The following is a 19,789-nucleotide window of genomic DNA, read 5'->3' on the forward strand; positions in this document are numbered from 1 at the left end:
AATACCATCATTAGAGTTTAAAACACATTAGTGTTTTATTTTTATAAATACGCATCCAAAACCAAAAAAACTCTTGCTGCGCACGAACAATGCGCTATTAATAACAAAAATAGCACCCTCGTGAATAGCGACTGTTGCACCGTACATCATAAACCACTAAGCCGTCATAGATTTACTTTTTTGATGCCCAACATTTAAATCCAAAGTTATTAAAGGGGATAAAGGGAAAAGTGGAAGCTTTCCACGTTAACGCCTTTCCTCATATTCGAGCCCGCGTGTCCGGGCCTCCCCGCGGCGGGCCTCACCGCAGAGCGGCCTCACCAGGCGGGGCCCCCGCAGAGCATGGCCTACCGCAGGCAGGCCCCACCGCAGCAGGCCCACCGCAGGCAGGGCCACCGCGAGCAGGCCTCCCCAAATGTGATGGGTTACTGGGCCCGGGGGAGTTTAAAGCTAGTACCAAGGGTGGCTTCCCCAGCAAGTATAATTTTAAATTGACAAGTGAGGAAAACTGTGTTACAGATACATTTGGAAGGGCTTTGAGAATTAATTTTGTGTGTTAGGACTATATTGAGAAAAACCTAAAAATTTTATTAAAATCAGGAACGAGGAAGGGGGTAAGGGTGGGAAAAAAAACCTTTTGCCCAGTTTTACCAGACTTTTTTTTTGATTCGCTCAATACATTATTTTGTTTAATGATATTTATAATAAGCAAATAAAAATGATTTGAAAATAAAAAAAAGCCTTTTCCCTCACTTGCTCCTGGGGGGCCCATCTTTGACGTGTAGGGGAAGCAATTGTATGAGTTTGATGATCATGGTCTTTTTTGCCTCTAATTTTTAAAGGGTTTTTGTTTTTCTAACGATAAATTTTGCATTTTTTGAAAACAGAGGTTTTTTATTTTCCCTCATGATTGAGAGCCACCCTGTGATGCCACGCCCCCCACCCCCCGTCTGTATTTGGTGTTGGCAGGCATGCAGACCGCATGCCACAACAAACAAAAACACTTAAAACAGGGAAATTTTAAGGGTGCTCAAAATTAAAAAGAATTTTAAACACAATCACTATTTTTTGGGTTCCCCCGACTATTGGTGATCAACGATATTTTAAATGAAACATTCCCTTTAAGAAGGCCCGGGCTTTTTTTTTTTTTTGCAAAACCAGTTACCCCTCTGTAAAACCCCCTGTTTATTTGTGTCAGCCTTATTTTTTAGATTTAGACACACAGAGGGCAGATAAGCCCCGCCCCCCCTTTACTCAATTTGGTCCCCGCAACAGGGGAAACCCGGGCTGCCGGTCCAAACTTCTGACATTTGTCCACAGTTTTTTAAATTTTTTAAAACCCTCTGATATTGTTAAGCTGACAGGGAAGCCGCGGTTTTCCCCTTGAAACTTGCTATGGGCCCCACGGGGAAAAAAAACCAGAAAATGTTTTAAGCAACTACTTTTTGTTGTAGAGTAATATTTTGGAGCAGCCGCTGGCCCTGGGCAAGAATGTAACCTGGCCAGAATATCATGTCTCAAAGCGGCAGGACGATACAGAATTTCATAAGCCCCGTGTTTAAATCGGCCCCCCCCCCCCATCTTTTAATCAGTCGTTTCGTTAAAACAAGTAAAGACTTTCCCAGAGATTTAAAAAAAAAAAAAAAAAATGTATATACAAACATTATTGGTGTGGTATGTATGGGGTTGGTAGTATTTGGGGTGTTGGGATGTAGGGGAGGGTTGTGCGTGTGTTAGTGGTATATATTGTGGGGGGGGGGGTTTTAAAATTTTGTATGGGTTTTTTGTATAATATATTTGCGTTTTTTTTAATATATTATGTGTGTATATTATATGTGGGGTGGTGTGTGTGGTGGGTTTTTAATTTTTTATAATATATGTGGATGTATATATGTTGGGTGTGGGTGTGTGTGTTTGGGGGTGTGTGTGTGTATATATGGTGTTGTATTAAAATGTGGTGTGTATATATTGGGTGTTTTATTATATAATAATTTTATTAGTATAATATATTGGTGTGGGTGTGTGTGTGTGTGTGTGTGTGGTGTGTGTGTGTAATTTATACGCTTGGAAAGAATTAAAAGCCACTCATTTTTATCAGTTTTTTGGTTTTTCTATTTAGGGATGGTTTGATACAAAAAACAGGGTTTTTTTTTATTCTACAAAAGTTTGACGTTTTTAAATTCCAAAAAAAAAAGTTGTTATTAATTATTTTTTAAAAAAATGAAAAAAATGTCAAAAAAAACCACAAAGATGCTGGGTTTTTAGACCTAAAAAAGCTAAAAAAAAAGTTCACATTATTTTTAAACAACACAAACATATTTAATTGGAAAACTTCAGAAATAAAAACTGGGGGGAAAAACCTTGATTTTTAATTCCAGCTTCCATGCGTCTGGGCATGCTCTCCACCAGTCTGTCACATTGCTGTTGGGTGATGTTATGCCACTCCTGGCACAACAATTCAAGCAGCTCAGCTTTATGGATGGCTTGTGACCATCCATCTTCCTCTTGATCAAATTCCAGAGGTTTTCAATGGGGTTCAGGTCTTGAGATTGGGCTGGCCGTGACAGGGTCTTGATCTGGTGGTCCTCCATCCACACCTTGATGGACCTGGCTGTGTGGCATTGAGCGTTGTCCTGCTGGAAAAACCAATCCACAGAGTTGGGGAACATTGTCAGAGCAGAGGGAATCAGGTTTTCTTCCAGGACAACCTTGTACAATGCTTGATTCATTCGTCCTTCACAAAGACAAATCTGTCCAATTCCAGCCTTACTGAAGCACCCCCAGATCATCACTGATCCTCCACCAAATTTAAAAGTGGGGGCCAGACACTGTGGCTTGTAGGCCTCTCCAGGTCTCCGTCTAACCATTAGACGACTAGGTGTTGGGCAAAGCTGAAAATTTGACTCATCAGAGAAGATGACCTTACTCCAGTCCTCTAGGGTCCAATCCTGCAAACTTTAGCCTGGCTTGTCTTTGCTTCTCATTGATGAAGGGCTTTTTTCTGGCTTTGCACATCTTCAGCCCTGCTTCTAGGAGCCTGTTTTGCACAGTCCTTACTGTGCACTTCAGCCCAGTTGCTGTTTGCCATTCTTTTTGTAAATCACTTGATGTCATTGTACAGTTTTTGAGTGACATGCAAATGAGTTGGCGGTCATCCCGGTCAGTGGACAATCGTTTTTGCCCTCTTCCAGTCTGTAGCTTTGTTGTTCCCAATGTCTGTTGCTTGACCTTGTTCTAATGTACTGCCGTCTTTGAAATGTTAAGGATGGAAGCAACCTGACGCTCACTGTACCCTTCTGCCAGTAAAGCCAGAATTGAACTTTTTCTCACTCAAAACTTTTCTTTTGAACTCTTTTGGCATAGTCAATTGTTCCTTGTTTTTTGTTTAGATTACCTGTGTGGTCCTAGTAGCCCTGTTTTTGCCATCCAGCAGGCCCTATTGCAAGAGGATAGTGATGACCACAGCAGTGGCTTTTATACTTTTCCTCGTTAAATAAGATTTGACTTAGGTGATCACTTAATCAGCACCTTATTACGTAGAATGAGGTGTGCCTGTGTTGGAATTTAACAGCCACTGGAGTGGAATGGCTGCCATACATGTAGAGATATTGATTTAAGACAAATAAAGGAGTGGTCTCTTAATTTTTTCCAGAGCTGTATATATATGTGTGTGTGTATATATATGTGTGTGTGTATATATATATATATATATAATAATATATATTTAATTATATATATAATATATATTTATAATAAAATATATATATATATATATTATATATAATATAATATAATATATAATATATTGTGTCTATATATATATATATATATAATATATATATATATATATATTATATTATATGTGTCTATAGTGTCTATATATATATATATATATATATATATATATATATATATATATGTGTGTGTCTATATGTGTCTATATATATATATTATATATATATTATATATATATGTGTGTGTTATGTGTTATATATATATATATTATTATATATATTATATGTGTGTTTAGTGTATTATATATATATATGTTGTGTATATATATATTGTTGTATATATATGTTGTGTGTAGTATATATATATGTGTTGTGTGTATATATATGTGTGTGTGTATATATATGTGTTGGTGTATATATATGTGTGTGTTGTGTATGTGTTGTGTGTGTGTTATGTATATGTGTGTGTGGTATATATATGTGTGGTGTGTGTATGTGTATAGTTGTATGTGTGTGTGTGTGTATGTGTGTGTGATGTTAATGTGTAGTATATATTGTGTGTGTGTGTGTTATATATGGTGTGTGTGTATATATATATGTGTGTATATATATGTGTGTATCGTGTTATGTATATATATTGTATGGTGTATAGTAGTGTGTATGTGTGTAGTATGTGTGTATAGGTTATATGTGTGTATATATGTGTGTGTGTGTGTGTATATTATATATGTATATGTATATGTATATATATATATATATATATATATATATGTGTGTGTGTGTGTGTGTGTGTGTGGTGTGTGTGTATACACACACACATACTGCAATGTGGCTATTGTGCACATGTCATGAAGACTAAAACGAAATATTGTGCAGCTCTTACCATGACATACGCAATAAAGTTGTGTTCTTGGTCAGGTATTACAGGAAACTTGGATTAGTACAGTTGTTGTGCATGTTGTTGCTGTTATATTGTGTAAGTTAATTATTGTCATAAAGCACATTATTCCCACATGAATGTACATCCTTTACTTAGTGTTAAAACACAATATAGTACTCCTGCAATCAATAAGTTTGGTTACATTTTATTTGCGGTAACTAAACTAATACATCAAACTGTCTCTGAGAAATGCAGCACTGTTCATTGTGCAAGCAATACATTCACCAATGCTGTTATTTTTAGTGATTGATTCATTAAATTGACAGTTTACTGCTCCTGATGTCCAGCTGAACGAATTAGTAAACAATGTCTGGACTGCTCCAGCTTAGGCCTAACCTATTTTTGACCATTTTAGTGATTCGTGATTTCAGCGAGTGTTCCACACGCATGTGCGACTTGCAAATGTTATGACTTTCTAATGTATTTTATGTTGAAAAGGGGAGAGAGGGCAATGTGTGTGATAGGGGGAGGGTCTGAGTGGACACTGAACAATGCTGTGATCCACACTTGTGTCTCACTTTTGTGGCACACTCATCCGCACATGCTGTTGCACAGCACTCTAACCATATTTCTGTGAAAATCATGATGTTGCAGTCCATAATATATTTACTAGGGGTGATCCTCAGTCGAAGATCATCCATTTTGTTTACTAAAGACCATACATTGGTGAGGAAAATGCTGCGTAGTGATAGCCAATAAAGAGTTATTGGCCAAAACACAAAGATTGGCCATTTGTTGGCGCTTTTGTCGACGTAGATTGGTTTCGGATTTTTTTACTTAATCAATTAAAGGTGCTCTAAGCAATGTTGGGTGATGTCAGTTCTTGTTGATGTTTGAAGCATTGTCAAACAATATGAAAGCCAGCTCGTCCTTCCCACCTAATCATCTTGTCTCCTTCCCCACCCGTCCATGCACTAACCCCCAAAATCCTTTTATTCTCAATTATTGGCTAGAAGACTATTATGTTTCGTGGTGCAGGTTGGTGCGGTTCATTTTGTTTGTGAAGCTTGGGCTGTCTAAAAGGTTGTTGTTTTTTTACAGTGTATTCAGGCAGCTAGCAGATAGTGAGAAGTTTGCTGTATGTGACACAATGTTGTAGCCTAAAAAACGCAGGACATTGCTTCAAGCACCATTTAATGGGATATTTGCAATGGTAATGTACTTTAGACCTAGTATTTCCTGTTGTTTGCCTCCCCACGTTACGCTTTGGGTTCCGCTTTTGCGCGCTCCGCCAGTTCACCAATCCGGTTTTAACTGTTATCAATTGGCACAATAAACGATCACAAAAGGCTGAGATATATTGCTAAAACACATTTTTTGTGCTAGTTGAAAGGAAATATCAGTAGAAAAATGCACTTTTACAATGTATTTGTCATGTTTTAGTGCTGCCTTTCATATCTAATTCAATGTTCAATTTTCATGTTCAATAAAATGTTGGAAATGATCAGATTTCCTATGTTTTAAATTCAACAAGCAATTTGTTGTATTTTAGCAGAATACTGGAAGTATATCGCAAGTAATAGTGCAATATTTAACAGTGTTATTGCATAGTTTTCTCATATCGTGCAGCCCTACTCTCAACCCAGCTTGTGTGCAGTCGGGGGAGCTGTCTTGATAGACCTGGGCAGTGTTGTAGACACTGGTCTCATCACAAGATTGACCACATTTTGGACAGTATTTTATTTTAACACAACTGCGGGATATCACTTAATTGCCCTTGCATTCAAAGATTCAATGTCAGGCCTCGGTGCGGGATTTCTGGGGTATGACTATTTTGGAAAAATAAATTTAAAAGTCCACATGGGATTTGTTTTTGATGCGCTTAAGTTTCATGTCTTAAGTTTGTATCTTTATACAAACTTTTTTGTTTTTTTTCTTTATTATTTTTAATTTTTATGTATATTTTGATGTTCCTCTGTTGTGTTGTGACAATAAAACAAATTGTCTTTAGTTTATTGAGAACTCATAAATAACTACAAATAACTTTGTGAAATCTGTTTATTTTGTTAAATGTTTCTGGATTTTTTTTTTTTTTTTTAATATATGTTGGTTGATATATTGGATTTTTAAATAACCAAATATTTGTTTCGGTATCAACCTTAAAAATCCTTTATCGGTCGGGCTCTAATATGTACTTGCAACTATAGCTAGTCTAAATGGAATATGCGAATGCCTCCTCAATAAAACTGCTTGCCATTGTATTTAGGGAGCTGCGAATAGCTAAGTTGTAGACTGTCCATATGCATACGATAGCTGTTACAAACACTGTTCATAGGATTAAGTAATGCCGCCATTGTTCCGTGGAGTGTTATTCAGCAACGTGTGTGTGTGTGTGTGTGTGTGGGTGGGTGTGGGGAGTTGCCATCACACGCTTCTGGACCGGTTGTGGTCTGTTGATGTTGGTAGAGCTGATGCCAAAGAGAAGTGATTTGCAGTAGTCCAGTTGGGAGGAGAAGAAGGCGTGAATGAGTCTTCAGCAGCGGGGGTTGTGAGAGAGGGTCTGAGTGTGGCGATGTTGCCAATGTGGAAGGAGGTTTTAATGGCATGATGGATGTGGCACTCCAGGGAGAGGGTGGAGTCAAAGATAACGCCAAGGTTGTGGGCCTGGGGAGATGTGGAGACAATGGTGCCCTTGATGGTGAGGGCTATTGAATTTGCTGTGTGGATTTGGAGCCTACGAGGAGGAATTCTGTTTTATCGCTGTTTGAGGAAGATGTGTTGCATCCAGGTTTTAATAGCTTATGGACAAGATATGATGTAGGGGAGGATTGTGGGAGGGATTTGGTGCTGAGGTAGATCTGGGTTTTGTTGGCGTAGCAGTGGAAGTCAAAGTGGCGGACTATCTGACCGAGTGGGAAGATATAGATTATGACAAACCGGGGGCCGAGTACGGAGCCTTGGGGAGCACCTTGGGTGTCTGTGGCAGAGGTGTGGTTATGGAGATAGATGAAGTGGGATCTGTTGGAAAGGTAGGAGCTGAGCCAGCTAGAGTGCAGTACCTTCGATATCGTGGTCTTTAAGGCTGGTGAGCAGGATGTTATGGCTTACGGTATCAAAAGCTGCACTCAGGTCAAGGAGGATAAGGTTATTGAGGGAACCATTGTCAGCAGAGGTGAGGAGGTCTTTGAGGACTTTGAGGAGAGCGGTTTCAGTGCTGTGGAGGGGGTGAAAGCCAGATTGGAGAGGTTCAAATTGGTTATTGGCATGAAGATGTAAGGCTGCACAATTAATCAAAATTTAATCATGATTTTGGCTTCCCACAATCAAATTTGTGTAATCAAACAATATTTTAAATGAGTCATTCCCTTCATAGAACGCTCCGGGCCTTTTTGCAAAGCCAATCTACTGCTCCGTAAACCACTGTCTGACCGTGCAGCTTAGTTTGTAGATGTAGACAGTCACAGAGTACAGAGTAACGTGAGGAAAATTCCACAACATTCAGCAGTCGGTTATACGTCTGTCACAAGGTTTACCAGTTTACCAGTTAACGCAAAATTTTGTCCCATGTTGTTTTTTAGACAGCAGCAGTGATCAGTGCTAGTTTGTGTCTGTTAGTTTGCAGGGCTCTAGGGTGCAAGTAACATTTTCTCTTGATCCTACCCGATGCACCTAATGTCCTCATATCTGCTGCCTCTCCACAAATGAAGCCTTACACCCTTGGGTGTGTAAAGTAAGATGCATGCAATAAGTACCCCAGATTATCTCCAGACTCCATCTGGAACTTGAAAATGCAAATTACATTACAAAAAAAAAAAAAAAATCTACTTGCTATCAAGTGCGTCAGGCATATCTTATACCTTTTGCAAACTGGCCACGAGCTTCTGTAGTTTCTTAGCTAGGTGAGTGCTTGTGTGCTGCTTATACAGGGGCCGCGTCTGTACAACTGACACTTTCATTTCCCACTCAGTCAATAAAATGAACAGTCCTCGCGTTGCACAAGGAGAAGTCCAACTATCAGTCGTTAGTGAAACAGTTTTTTTTTTTTGTTCGAATCTTGTTCCAGTGATTAGCACATCTGGGTGATGGTGTAAGATATGCATTAGCACGATAAATGTAACTGTATGTACAGTTAAAATGTGGGAAATAGGAGAAATTGAGTTGCAGGTTGATTTAAGGTGTGCGCCCGTACATTACCTACCTATGCCCCTAAATTCTTTTTAGTTATGGGCTGAGGTGCTCCAAAAAATAAAATGTATAGGCTAACACCAAATGACTCATCACTTCATGCTGTGCTTTACTTTCACACAAGCTAGCGTTGTAGTCTTGGCTGCGTGATGACTGACTGACAGAGCCCTTGTACCTAGCTATCCATGGATTTTCTTGTCTTTCACTGTGTATATTATGTAACTTTTCCCTTGATATGATTTTTTTCTTTGTATTGATGCACGATCTCACGTTTTGTGACTTGGAAGATTTTTCAGGTTATTTAAGATCAGTAAACTAATTTAGAATTTTCATCACAGCAGTAAAAACAAAACAAATTGAGAAGTGGATTTTTACAACATTGTCTTTCTTCTTAACTAATGGTTATATTGATTCCTTTCCACAGTACATCTTCGGGGAATTCAGCCCTGATGAGATCAATCAGTTTTTTGTGACACCACGATGTTATGTCGAGGTAAGGAGCCGGATTACAATCCGTTTTTACATTATTACATTATTTATATATGGTTTGCCATAATGGTTGACCTTTTTCAAGATCTGGTTGCCTCTACTGGTTGACAGGCTCTACTTTGACAGAAAGTAACTGGCTTCATGGGAAATGAATTAAAATCTTGACAAACACTAGTCCCGATACACTACTTTGGAACTGAGGTGTTATTACATAGGTACCTCAAAAAATAACATTGTCACTTAATAACAATGTTATTTTTTAAAGCTCCGTGTAGCTCCTTTTTACAACACTATGCCTAAAATGACATTAATGGTTAATTCCATTTCAAATGGTGTAGATAATCATCTACATATTTAACTGTGGGTAGTCAGTGCTTCATGATGCTAAACAATTTAATTTCTCAATACGGGTGAACTTTTTAGATGTGTTTTTTGTTAACTCCTAATGTTGCATTTTGCTTTCACACAGCTTCCTCCGTTCAATGACAAAGTCCCGTGCGTCAGTCAGTCTTCTGGTATGTACATTTCACACACTAGATTGCCAGATGTTTTTTTTTTTTTTTTAAGCATCAAAAGACTATTCTCATTCTCTTATTTGACATCACTCTAGTTTTTCAAAGCAGGTCTTAATAATGTAAGAAAGAAGCCCAGGCTGACCTGACTTGCCTGGCAGGGAGATGCTTTTCATGTTTTTGATTATTTGTGCATACCATATATTTATGCATACAGTTCATAATGTTTAGAATAAATTACATATCCCAGTAGATCTTAACCATTTTATTTTAAGAATACGCCAGCCTTTTTCATTCTTTAAATTCGAGCCACAAAATTAAAAATGTATTAGCAGCCACCTGTCTTTGAAATGGTACCCATTTGCACATGACATTTGCCTTACCTTGATTTGTATTGATTATTTAGGAAGTTACTGCACTCCTGCTGTACCTTATATTATGGAGTCTATGGGACTGCAGGTTTGCGGTGAGTTGAGGAGTCTGACACCCTGTGGCTTGACTAGCTGTTGTACGTTTGCTGTAAAACTCGAAATCCAGGTTTCAAAAACTGGTGGCTTTCTAAACCTTGCGCCTGTATTCTTTCTCTTGCCTGTTGGTATAATCTGTAGAGCTTTGCATGCTCAAGATACTTTTAGGTATCTTATCTTCTCTTGCATTTAATGCATTTTCACCACTGCAGGGCTCCCAGATTAATTAAAATCGGATTGAATTTACATATGATTTAACAATCACATCTTATTTACTAAGGGCATATTAATGGTTTTATGTGATTGCTAACATTTGTGTTCATATTTAGCCTTGCATTGTTATGGTTTTACTACTGAATGCATTTTACAGTCATGCCGTGCAATTTCAGTAAAACTAACCGAAGATCTTGTAATCCTAGTAGAGGAAGTACAGTAATTTCTGTTTTCATACCCTCTTAACCCCTGCAGAACATCAGGGTTAACCGTCTGGGTGACCAGTCAGCTGTGACATGATAAAAGACACTTTAAAGATTTTTCTGATTTGCACTTACTAATGTTTCCTTTTTGTTCACCTTTTTTCACTTTGCGCCTCTGCTTAATAATGTACTATTTAAGATGCCATGCAACACAATTTATCTAAAAAATGAAGTTTTGTAATGGTGGCATACACATTGAGATACTTTAAAATGGTATTTTGAAAAGTTTTTTTAGTTTTAAGAAATTATCTGTATTTATGTACTGTACATCATTGATGTGCAGTCCTTTATGGAAGTATTCACTGAGTGCCGTTTTGAGGTCTCAAATCAGACATTTTAATTATCATCCTGCCATCAGTTTAAAAAAATGCTAGAAATGAACCATGGCCATCTATAAAAGAATATTGTATAAAACTCAATGTTTTAAGGTCTGTAATGCCATGCAGGTATGTGTAAGGTAGGCCTGTTATGTATTTTAGTATGCCTTTTGTCTTGTTCAGATTCTTTTCACACTATTTTGCCTCACTTTAATCTATAATTATTGAGCCTACCTTCAAGCAATTTTACATGTAATTATAATATATGAGCAACACTAAACCCCCTGTTCCTTGTTGCCCCACTAGTCAGAATTACTATATAGAAACAATTAAAAAAGTTTAATGTTTTGCTTTTGTGAAACTTTAGCCCAAGATGTACAAAGATGTTGACAATCTTATGCAAAACAGTTACATTTTACATTTAAATTGATTGATTAAATTGAATCCTGATTTTTGCATTTTGGTTGAATAACAGACTTTGCAAATTGACCGAATAATCAAAACAATTTGAAATTGCTCATAAAATCACATAATGAAAAATGTCCACATTTAGTTTTGCAGAATTCAGGCCAATTAACAAATAACCCAAGACAACATACACTTTCACAGCTTTCCCGTTCTTGCCATTTGATAGGATTAGGACAACAAACAAACCCCAAGACTAGGTTGTCCCCCTCTGCCTCATTGGATGTTAACTGAATCACCCCACTTTTGGATATATTGGCAACATTCCGAAGATCTACATAATCCCAGAAGGAATGTGGTATAGTTGACCATAGACACAACACCAGTTGTTACAGCTAAAAATAGGTCCAGCAGGATTTTCTTTTTAGTGGTGTGTGTGTGTGTGTGTGTGTGTGTGTGTATATATAATGTCTGATCCTGTCAGAGAGCTCCCACGACCCCTTTTTATGATGGCTTAGTTGTTCAGAAGTAAGGATTTTATTACAAACTCTTCAGCAGAGAGTAAAATACAGAAGTCTGTTTTTTTTATATTTGTATTTTAAGTCAAAACTTTGTTTCTAATTGATTGAAATGTTTCTGCAGCAGAAGACTATCAGCGCATTGAGTTTGGTGTTGACGAGGTGATGGATTCCAAGCCCAGTGGAGTGAACGATCCTTTATTCAAGGTGTCGAGCACCCTCAACCCCCAGGCTCCAGAGTTCATCCTGGGCTGCCAGTCGTCCCAGAAGGGCCAACAGATGGCTCCTCCAGAAGCTGATGTCCCTGATGGAACTGACTTCAACTCGCTGGATGGCCCTGACTCGGAGGCCTCAGCCATGGACAATCACCAGGCCTGCCAGGACATGGACGGACTCCCTGGCAGCCTGGGACAGCGAGAGAGGAAGAAAAAGAAAAAGCGACCGCCAGGGTATTACAACTACCTGGACCCGTTAACTGGCAGCAGCAGTAGCAGCAGCAGCAACAACAGCAGCAGTGCAGCAGATGGGACGTCTGTGACAGCACTTGTGAACGGACATGCAATGGGTGGCCCACTCCACAGTGCTGAAGATGTGGACAGTAAGGCATTGTCGGGGGCTGAACTTTCCACCCTTGGACCAGTCTCCACGGCAACATCAACAGCTGCTGTTGTAGCAGCAGCCAACTTTGCCCCCTCATCCACTGCCAATCAGAGGACTTGTGATAGCCCTGATGACTCTTCTTTGGACTTAACAAGTGGAGCTGCCTCTTTATCAGATGGCAATGCAACTTCCTCCTCTTCATCCTCCTCTCAAAGCAGAGGGATGACAGAGGGACAGAGGACTGCAGATCAGCAGCCAGATCATTTGGCTCCACAGAGCCCCGAACTTTCAGATACTCCACACAGCCCTTGCTCCAAATCCCCTCTTCCTCCATCAGCTGCTGTGGCCACCCGCTCTGTCGCCACTTCCATTACGACTACTGAACTGGAGGGACAGGAGCTTGCAGACAGTGGTGTGGCCAATGGGTTGGAGGCAGAGCCTGATACTCCCATCCGTGCAGATGAACACGAAGACTGTGAGAGTGGGGGGCGGGCTCAGCATGACTCCTTAGACTCTTCTGCCCAGTCGGTAGTAACAGAGCAGGTCCAATCGACTGCAATTCCAGCTGCACCTGCTGCCAACCTCCCAAAGTCTTGGGCTAGCCTCTTTCACAACTCCAAGCCTTTGCCTGGGGGCCCTCAGGCCTTTGTTGAGGTAAAGAATGTTGTGGAAGTTGTGTCTCTCTCCCTCACTACACCAGAGCAGCCTGAGAAAGTTGGGGAGGTCAAAGAGTGCCCTGTCCACGTTTCAGAGGATCCAATGGCCCCTAAACTTGCAGGTATTCTATAAAGATGCATTGTATATTCTTCGAAATAGCCGATCATACGGGTTTATGTTGTTTTTGCTGCAAGGGGGGTGCATTGCTGCTAAATTCTTTCCCCCTCCACTTGGTGGCAATGTTGAGACAATGATACTGTTCCTTATCTTTGTGTTCTGATGTGAGTTTAAGGTTTTAAGCATTTTATGTTTTAGAAGAGTAGAAAGGATAAGTGACCAAACTTAATAATCTGCTGCTGATTATCCTATATATTTATATAGAGTTTCTCAAATTTATGAATAACGTTTTGCCACAGGAAAATGTAATAAACCTGCTATTCTCTTGGTCAAAAGTTTCAAGAAATGAACACTAGATGGTGGTACTACATAGCTGTTAACTATTAAGTCATTGGTCACATTTGTGTAACCCACTTTTTCTCATTCACCAACACTATTCTAAGTAATAATGGATCAGTTGGAGTAAACACACAAATACAATTTAGAGTGATTTGAGATCACTTCTAGGTTCATTTATTTAGAAACTTGCAAGCAGATACAATATATATTAAGTATTTTCCTGTGCCACTTCATTCTTTCATTCATTTTTTGCTCCCTATCAATGCGGCTTTCTGTGTCGTAAAAACAGTGTGCAGTATATGAATTTTGTCTGTTCAGTTGAACTTCATTCTGAGCATGTATGTATTATACATGTTTAGGCTGCTGTACAGTAGTTCTCTCAGAAGGGTTTGCAAATTTACCAGAGACCTCATTTGTGTCTGTCATCCCAAACACTTTGGTTTGAGTTACAATTTGAACTCAATCCTGTTAAGTCAGCACGCTCTCTCTCTTCCTGTGCCCAGTCGTTATTTAGTGTAATTTGATACGTAAAGTATTCTTTTTACTCTCATTACTGTGTTCCCTCTTGAGATGTAACATTTTACTTATGCATGCTTATGAACCAGAAAAGCCTGTGGCTGTATTTTATCTGCAAAACAGTCAATTCGAGATATTTTAAAATACTAGAACTGCTGGAATTACATATATTAAAAAGCACCAGTGGGGTTTATTTCTGTTGGAATGATGCAACGTAGTAAGACTATAGACTGTATTGAGCAATTGGAAAATGGAATTTTGTCCTCACTGCTTTGAATACTGTGCTTTTTAAGCAGTTTTTATTTGAATGTGTCAAGTCTGTTCAAATGTTATGCTACATACATTTAAGAAATGGTAAAAAGATGCACACATTTGAACATTATAGTGATTTATTTGTATTGTCTAAAGTTATTAGCTTTTGATATGCATTATTTATAAATCAGTTGTGTAAAACATGTCCACGTTACCATGGGAGCTGTGTTACTAAATGACAGTCTCCCTTCCTAGGCGTGGTACATTAAGTTTTTGCTCTTTTTCAGACGGTCTCTTGTGCTTTTGTCACCAGAGGCAGGAATAGAAGAAGGAACATTTGTGTAAAAATGAATACTTTGTTCATGTGATTCAGGAATGATCTGCTATAGTATTTACCACTATATCGGTGTTAATCACTGGAAGTATGTACTCACAAAACAATTTCATTGTCTAAGTTTTACAGGGCTACATCTTTAAGAACATTGTCTTTTTGAATCCCCAGAACTTATTGAGAATGTGAAGTTGATACATAAACCAGTGTCTTTGCAGCCGAGAGGACTGATCAACAAGGGAAACTGGTGCTATATCAACGCTGTATCCTTTCACTCTTTTTGCGGCATCTTTTTAACCCTTCAACTCTGTGTTGACTGTGGTATATGCTTGGCTGTGGGTAATATAACTAGCTCTTATATTGCAGCTAAGAAAAATAGCACAAAGGACAAATGGGGTCAGGTGTTTTAAAAATACTGTGCCATTGGGAAATGTAGTTGTCTTTGGCTGACACTTGCTGAGAAGTGAGTTTTTAGCTATGTCTGAAAATTTCCTCTGAAGCCAGGGAAATGCAGTTTTTTTTTAAGCTTAAAACATACAATCAATGACTAATTCTGTTGGTGTTTTATGGAGACCGCAGCTTGTCTTTAAAATTTTCCTACATGCTGTGTTCCTCCCTGACTTTGAACATTCAGACCCTACAGGCCCTGATAGCGTGCCCTCCCATGTATCACCTGATGAAGTCTATTCCTCTTCATAATGAAACACAGAGACCATGTACCTCCACACCCATGATGGACAACTTGTAAGTAATATTTCTGCAAGCTGATATCAAATTGCTTGAATCTGTTTTGCAAAGATATATCACCATTATTTCTTTGTCCCTGGCAGTGTAAGGCTGGTGAATGAGTTCAACAACATGCCTGTGCCATCTAAAGCCAAACAGCAAGGTGAGATGTTAGACAGCATGTCCAAAGAAATTGGGTATATTTTTATGGAAGTGTCTCTGATATTGTATGATTTGTATATCTGACCACAGCTGTTGGTGATAAAGTCATGAAAGATGTTCGCCCCGGTGTACCTTTTGAACCAACCTACATTTATAGACTTCTCACTCTCATCAAGTCCAGTCTCTCTGAGAAGGTAAATTATGCTGACTCTGGGTCGACGACATATTCACTTCAATGCAATGCGTCAGGTGTTTTTTTTTTTTTTTGTTTGTTTTTAATGATCACACTGAATACACATCCTCTGGAACAGAAAGTGCTTAAAGGGAATGTCCTTGTTCTTTCAAATACACATCTGTTCTGATTCAGTTTTAATGAATGAAATTATGGAACACTCTGAATGAAATGGTTATCTTTTTATATTTAATGAGGCTCACACTCATCCTGTCTCACTTGTAAAACATGCTTCTCTGTCTGTGTACCTTAATGAACGACTGTGTTTGCACATTCATGCGTGCACACATTTGACAGTAAGCATTCTTGGTCGAGTGTTCTAATTGGTGCTGATGTCTTGGTGCTGCTCGCAGGGTCGACAAGAAGATGCGGAGGAGTATCTTGGCTTTACTCTCAACGGACTGCATGAGGAAATGCTGGCTTTGAAAAAACTAATCTCGCCTCAGGAAGAGAGTAAGCACCTTTTTACAACTTATCTTATCAAAACCATATCACAAGGAAGATAAGATCATTACAGAAATTGTTTAATGAATTCATGTTTACTCTTCTCTCTGTTCTAAGTTGAAGATTATTTACGTTACTTTCTGCATAATCAAACTGCAACTAAGTAGATTGAGCATCTATTGAGTTTGTGAAATTTTGGTGCTAATCGTTGGTTTTCAATTGGATTAATTAATAAAGATCACTGACCAGCTCAGGAACATGAATGCCAATGTATTTACCAAAGTTATGTTGATGCAACTGAACAGCTGTGTACTGACAAACCTTACATTTCTTAACAATGCCTCAATCTACAATAAATATTAATTCTACCACACAAATTCAAATTTCAGCTTTAATGAATAATTCAAAAGTTTAAAATGTAACTTCTGTCATCGTATCAGTCAAAGTGCTATTGAATTTCCTGCAACATGTAAACAGACATGGGATTCAGTAGAGGTAATGTTACTTACTTCAAGGTCATTTGAAGTTCTTTTAACATTTGGTCTCTAAAGGGTATTTTCTCTTGTTTTTTGAACAGAACCCCCCACACCCAACGGGCCGGAGTCCCAGCCAGGTGTGGAGGAAGATGTTGCTGATAAAGAGGAAGATGGTAGTGAGGACGAATGGGAGCAAGTTGGCCCCAGAAATAAGACTTCCATCACTCGCCAAGCTGACTTTGTCCGCACACCCATCACTGACATATTTGGTGGACACATCAGGTACGTTGATAGTTCTTTGTGGAGATGTGATTAAGAAAGTTTTTAATCTGAAGTAGAAACAATAAGCCATATGTATAGGAAGGAATTCTGAAGGCTGGTGAACTTGTGGACGTTTCTTTTGTGTTGTGTTTTTAATTTTTGCTTTAATAAGTTCACAAAGCACTCAATTATCCTGCACTCAAGTTGGATTTCCCAGTACAGTCTGTAGTATTCCACAGTTTTCTACTACAAGAGAGGCAGTTAAAGGTTTTGCACGTCACTAAAACCCACTGCCAAAACACTTTCACAAAAAATCAAGCACTGGCATGATAGGTTATGATCAGCAGAGCTACATACATTTACAAAAGAAATGGGCCCAGTGTAAAGTGAGCTTAATAATCAGCCTGCCAGTGATTGGCCTTTTCTGCAATGTGTAAGTGACATGCTATGTAAATACAGAGGGAAAGATGCACCACTGTTTTGAATACTGAGCATTTAAGCAGTTTTTATTTAAATGTGTTCCTTGTGATAGTGTTTAGTCTGCTCCAGTGTTAAGCATTGCGCTACATACATACAATTAAAATTGTTTACAAGATCTAAAAGATGCTCATGTTTGAAGAAACAAATGATCTATTTGTGTTAAATGTATGTCATTAGATGCATTATTTATAAATGTATGTCCACGTTACCATGGGAGCTGTGTTAATGAATGACAGTCTCCCTTCCTAGGCGTGGTACAGTAAGTTCTTGCTCTTTTTCAGACAGTCTCTTGTGCTTTTGTCACAAGAGGCAGGAATAGAAGAAGGAACATTTGATTTAGGAAATGATCTGCTATAATATTCATTACTCATTATCACAGTTTTAATGACAGTTTTAATAAGTATGCACTTACCAATAATACCAACATAGGTTTTCATTTTTTGTTGGAGTTGTTCATTTTTCATAAAAATTTTGGTTATGGCTTCTGCTCCCACTTAATACACCAACCTTAGGAATAGGCCTGCACAATATTAGAAAAAACTGACATTGTGATATTTTTTCCCTGCGAGATATCTATCTATATATCATGAACAAAGACAAGATGAAATAAATAGTGCTATTTGGAAATTATAAATAATTCTTGATTACTAGAGTGATTTTTTTTTTTTTCTTTTTTAGGGGAGTGCATCTACATAGAAGATACAAATTATTTAGTATTAATAATTGTCTAATGTGAACCATTCTTTGTTGAACTGAAATGCTTTACAGACACCATAGCAAATAAGCGTTGTGACTACTCTTCTGAAGTAATTTTCAAGAGGGAAATTAGGTAGAAATATGCTGGTTTACTGACATGACACCATTGTATTTACATAATACTATCAATCCAGGCTAAATGGTATGATATTAATGACTGCATTTTCTTTTTTCTGAATTTCAGGTTGTGGTTGACTAGCGTGTTTGTCGGTTTATTTAATAAATTGTTCAGACCTGCATATCACGCGAACTAGCAACAAACTGTATCCAAAAACAATTAAATCAGTGTAAATGACATTAGATCAGACACAGACTTCTGTTGTAGATTAGTGTTAGCTACGTTTCCAGCGCCGCAGCTCCGAACCATAACGTTAGTTTGGACGGACCCCTTGTTTCTTTAAGCTAACTATATTAGCTTTAGCCTGGCGGGTAGCAGCTTTCTGCAGTAAAAAGTGGCCTTGAGACGTTGGGGGTTTGGTTGCATTAATCGGTTGATTTAGTTAGCATTTACAGCAAACATAAAACACTGACTACTGTAGCATCACTTCCCATCGAAAAGTGTGACCATCACTGTCAGCGGCAGCTGCTCCCTACGGTACTTTTCTACACACAAAGAGCTTCACTTCCCATAACTAACCCGTCGGACTAATGTCACATACACACGTTGCCCACATGGCTACCTGTCTTAAAGGGGAAGGGTCGGGCGGTAATAATCATGTAAAAGGAGAAAGGTGAAAGTTTACTTTTCTGTCAAGCAGCAAAAAAGGTCTTCGCCTCAACATCGCAACAACCTGCAATGTGACTATCGCACATGTGCACATTGCAATGTAGACAATTAAACGAAATATCGTCCAGCCCTACTCATGAGATAAAAGGGTCATCTAGATCTGTGCACCCTGTGTTGGTTACTAGGTTCTGACTAAAAGTTTTTGACCTCTGTTCACTGTGTCATCACAAATCAGTTTGCCACCAGCCAGCTCCAGCTTTTTTCCTACAAGCGCCACAGTCCTTCAGAATAACAGCCACTGTGGGCCGATTATGGTCAGAAGTCCCAACAGCATGACATGGGGCACACATTCAAAAACAAAGGTCTTAATTTTCATCAAATTTTCATCAAATCCGAAGGAACCTGTGCGGGTGTAGCCTGCCTAAATAACATGTTCTATGAAGTTCTGGTCTGGCATAGTCCTGGTCTGTGCTGGGCACACAATGTCTTAAAGGATTATTTTCTCAGAAAGAGTTGCAACCAAAGAGAAATGGAATACAGCAGTGTATGTTTTCAGAGTGTGGTGTGCACGCCCACTAAGCTTGGCTATAATAACCCTTGGGCTTTCTGGGCACTGTTGATGTGTTTAAAATGTGATTTAGTGTTACTATTTGAAAGTTATTTCTACTAATTAAAGTCTTTATGGTATAAGAATTCGGCCATTAATTAGATTTAGATGTATCTCCTTTCA

At 38.6% G+C, this 19,789-nt stretch overlaps 1 protein-coding gene across 4 annotated transcripts in view; it reads left to right on the plus strand.

Annotated features, from left to right (window-relative positions):
• usp10 (ubiquitin specific peptidase 10) overlaps window positions 1–19,789 on the plus strand; it is a 34,718-nt gene that overhangs the window by 7,213 nt on the left and 7,716 nt on the right. The window contains exons 2-11 of one of the 4 annotated variants that reach the window (XM_032506871.1): window positions 9,224–9,292; window positions 9,758–9,803; window positions 10,207–10,266; window positions 12,108–13,361; window positions 14,967–15,058; window positions 15,430–15,539; window positions 15,626–15,684; window positions 15,774–15,877; window positions 16,269–16,368; window positions 16,937–17,117. In XM_032506871.1, coding sequence (XP_032362762.1) covers window positions 9,224–9,292; window positions 9,758–9,803; window positions 10,207–10,266; window positions 12,108–13,361; window positions 14,967–15,058; window positions 15,430–15,539; window positions 15,626–15,684; window positions 15,774–15,877; window positions 16,269–16,368; window positions 16,937–17,117 — 2,075 coding nt within the window. The remainder of the gene's footprint in view (window positions 1–9,223; window positions 9,293–9,757; window positions 9,804–10,206; window positions 10,267–12,107; window positions 13,362–14,966; window positions 15,059–15,429; window positions 15,540–15,625; window positions 15,685–15,773; window positions 15,878–16,268; window positions 16,369–16,936; window positions 17,118–19,789) is intronic. The other 3 variants (XM_032506922.1, XM_032506956.1, XM_032506992.1) reach the window with 3 other exon arrangements.

Source organism: Etheostoma spectabile, chromosome 1 (assembly GCF_008692095.1).
Source record: "Etheostoma spectabile isolate EspeVRDwgs_2016 chromosome 1, UIUC_Espe_1.0, whole genome shotgun sequence".
Classification (NCBI taxonomy): Eukaryota; Metazoa; Chordata; class Actinopteri; order Perciformes; family Percidae; genus Etheostoma; species Etheostoma spectabile.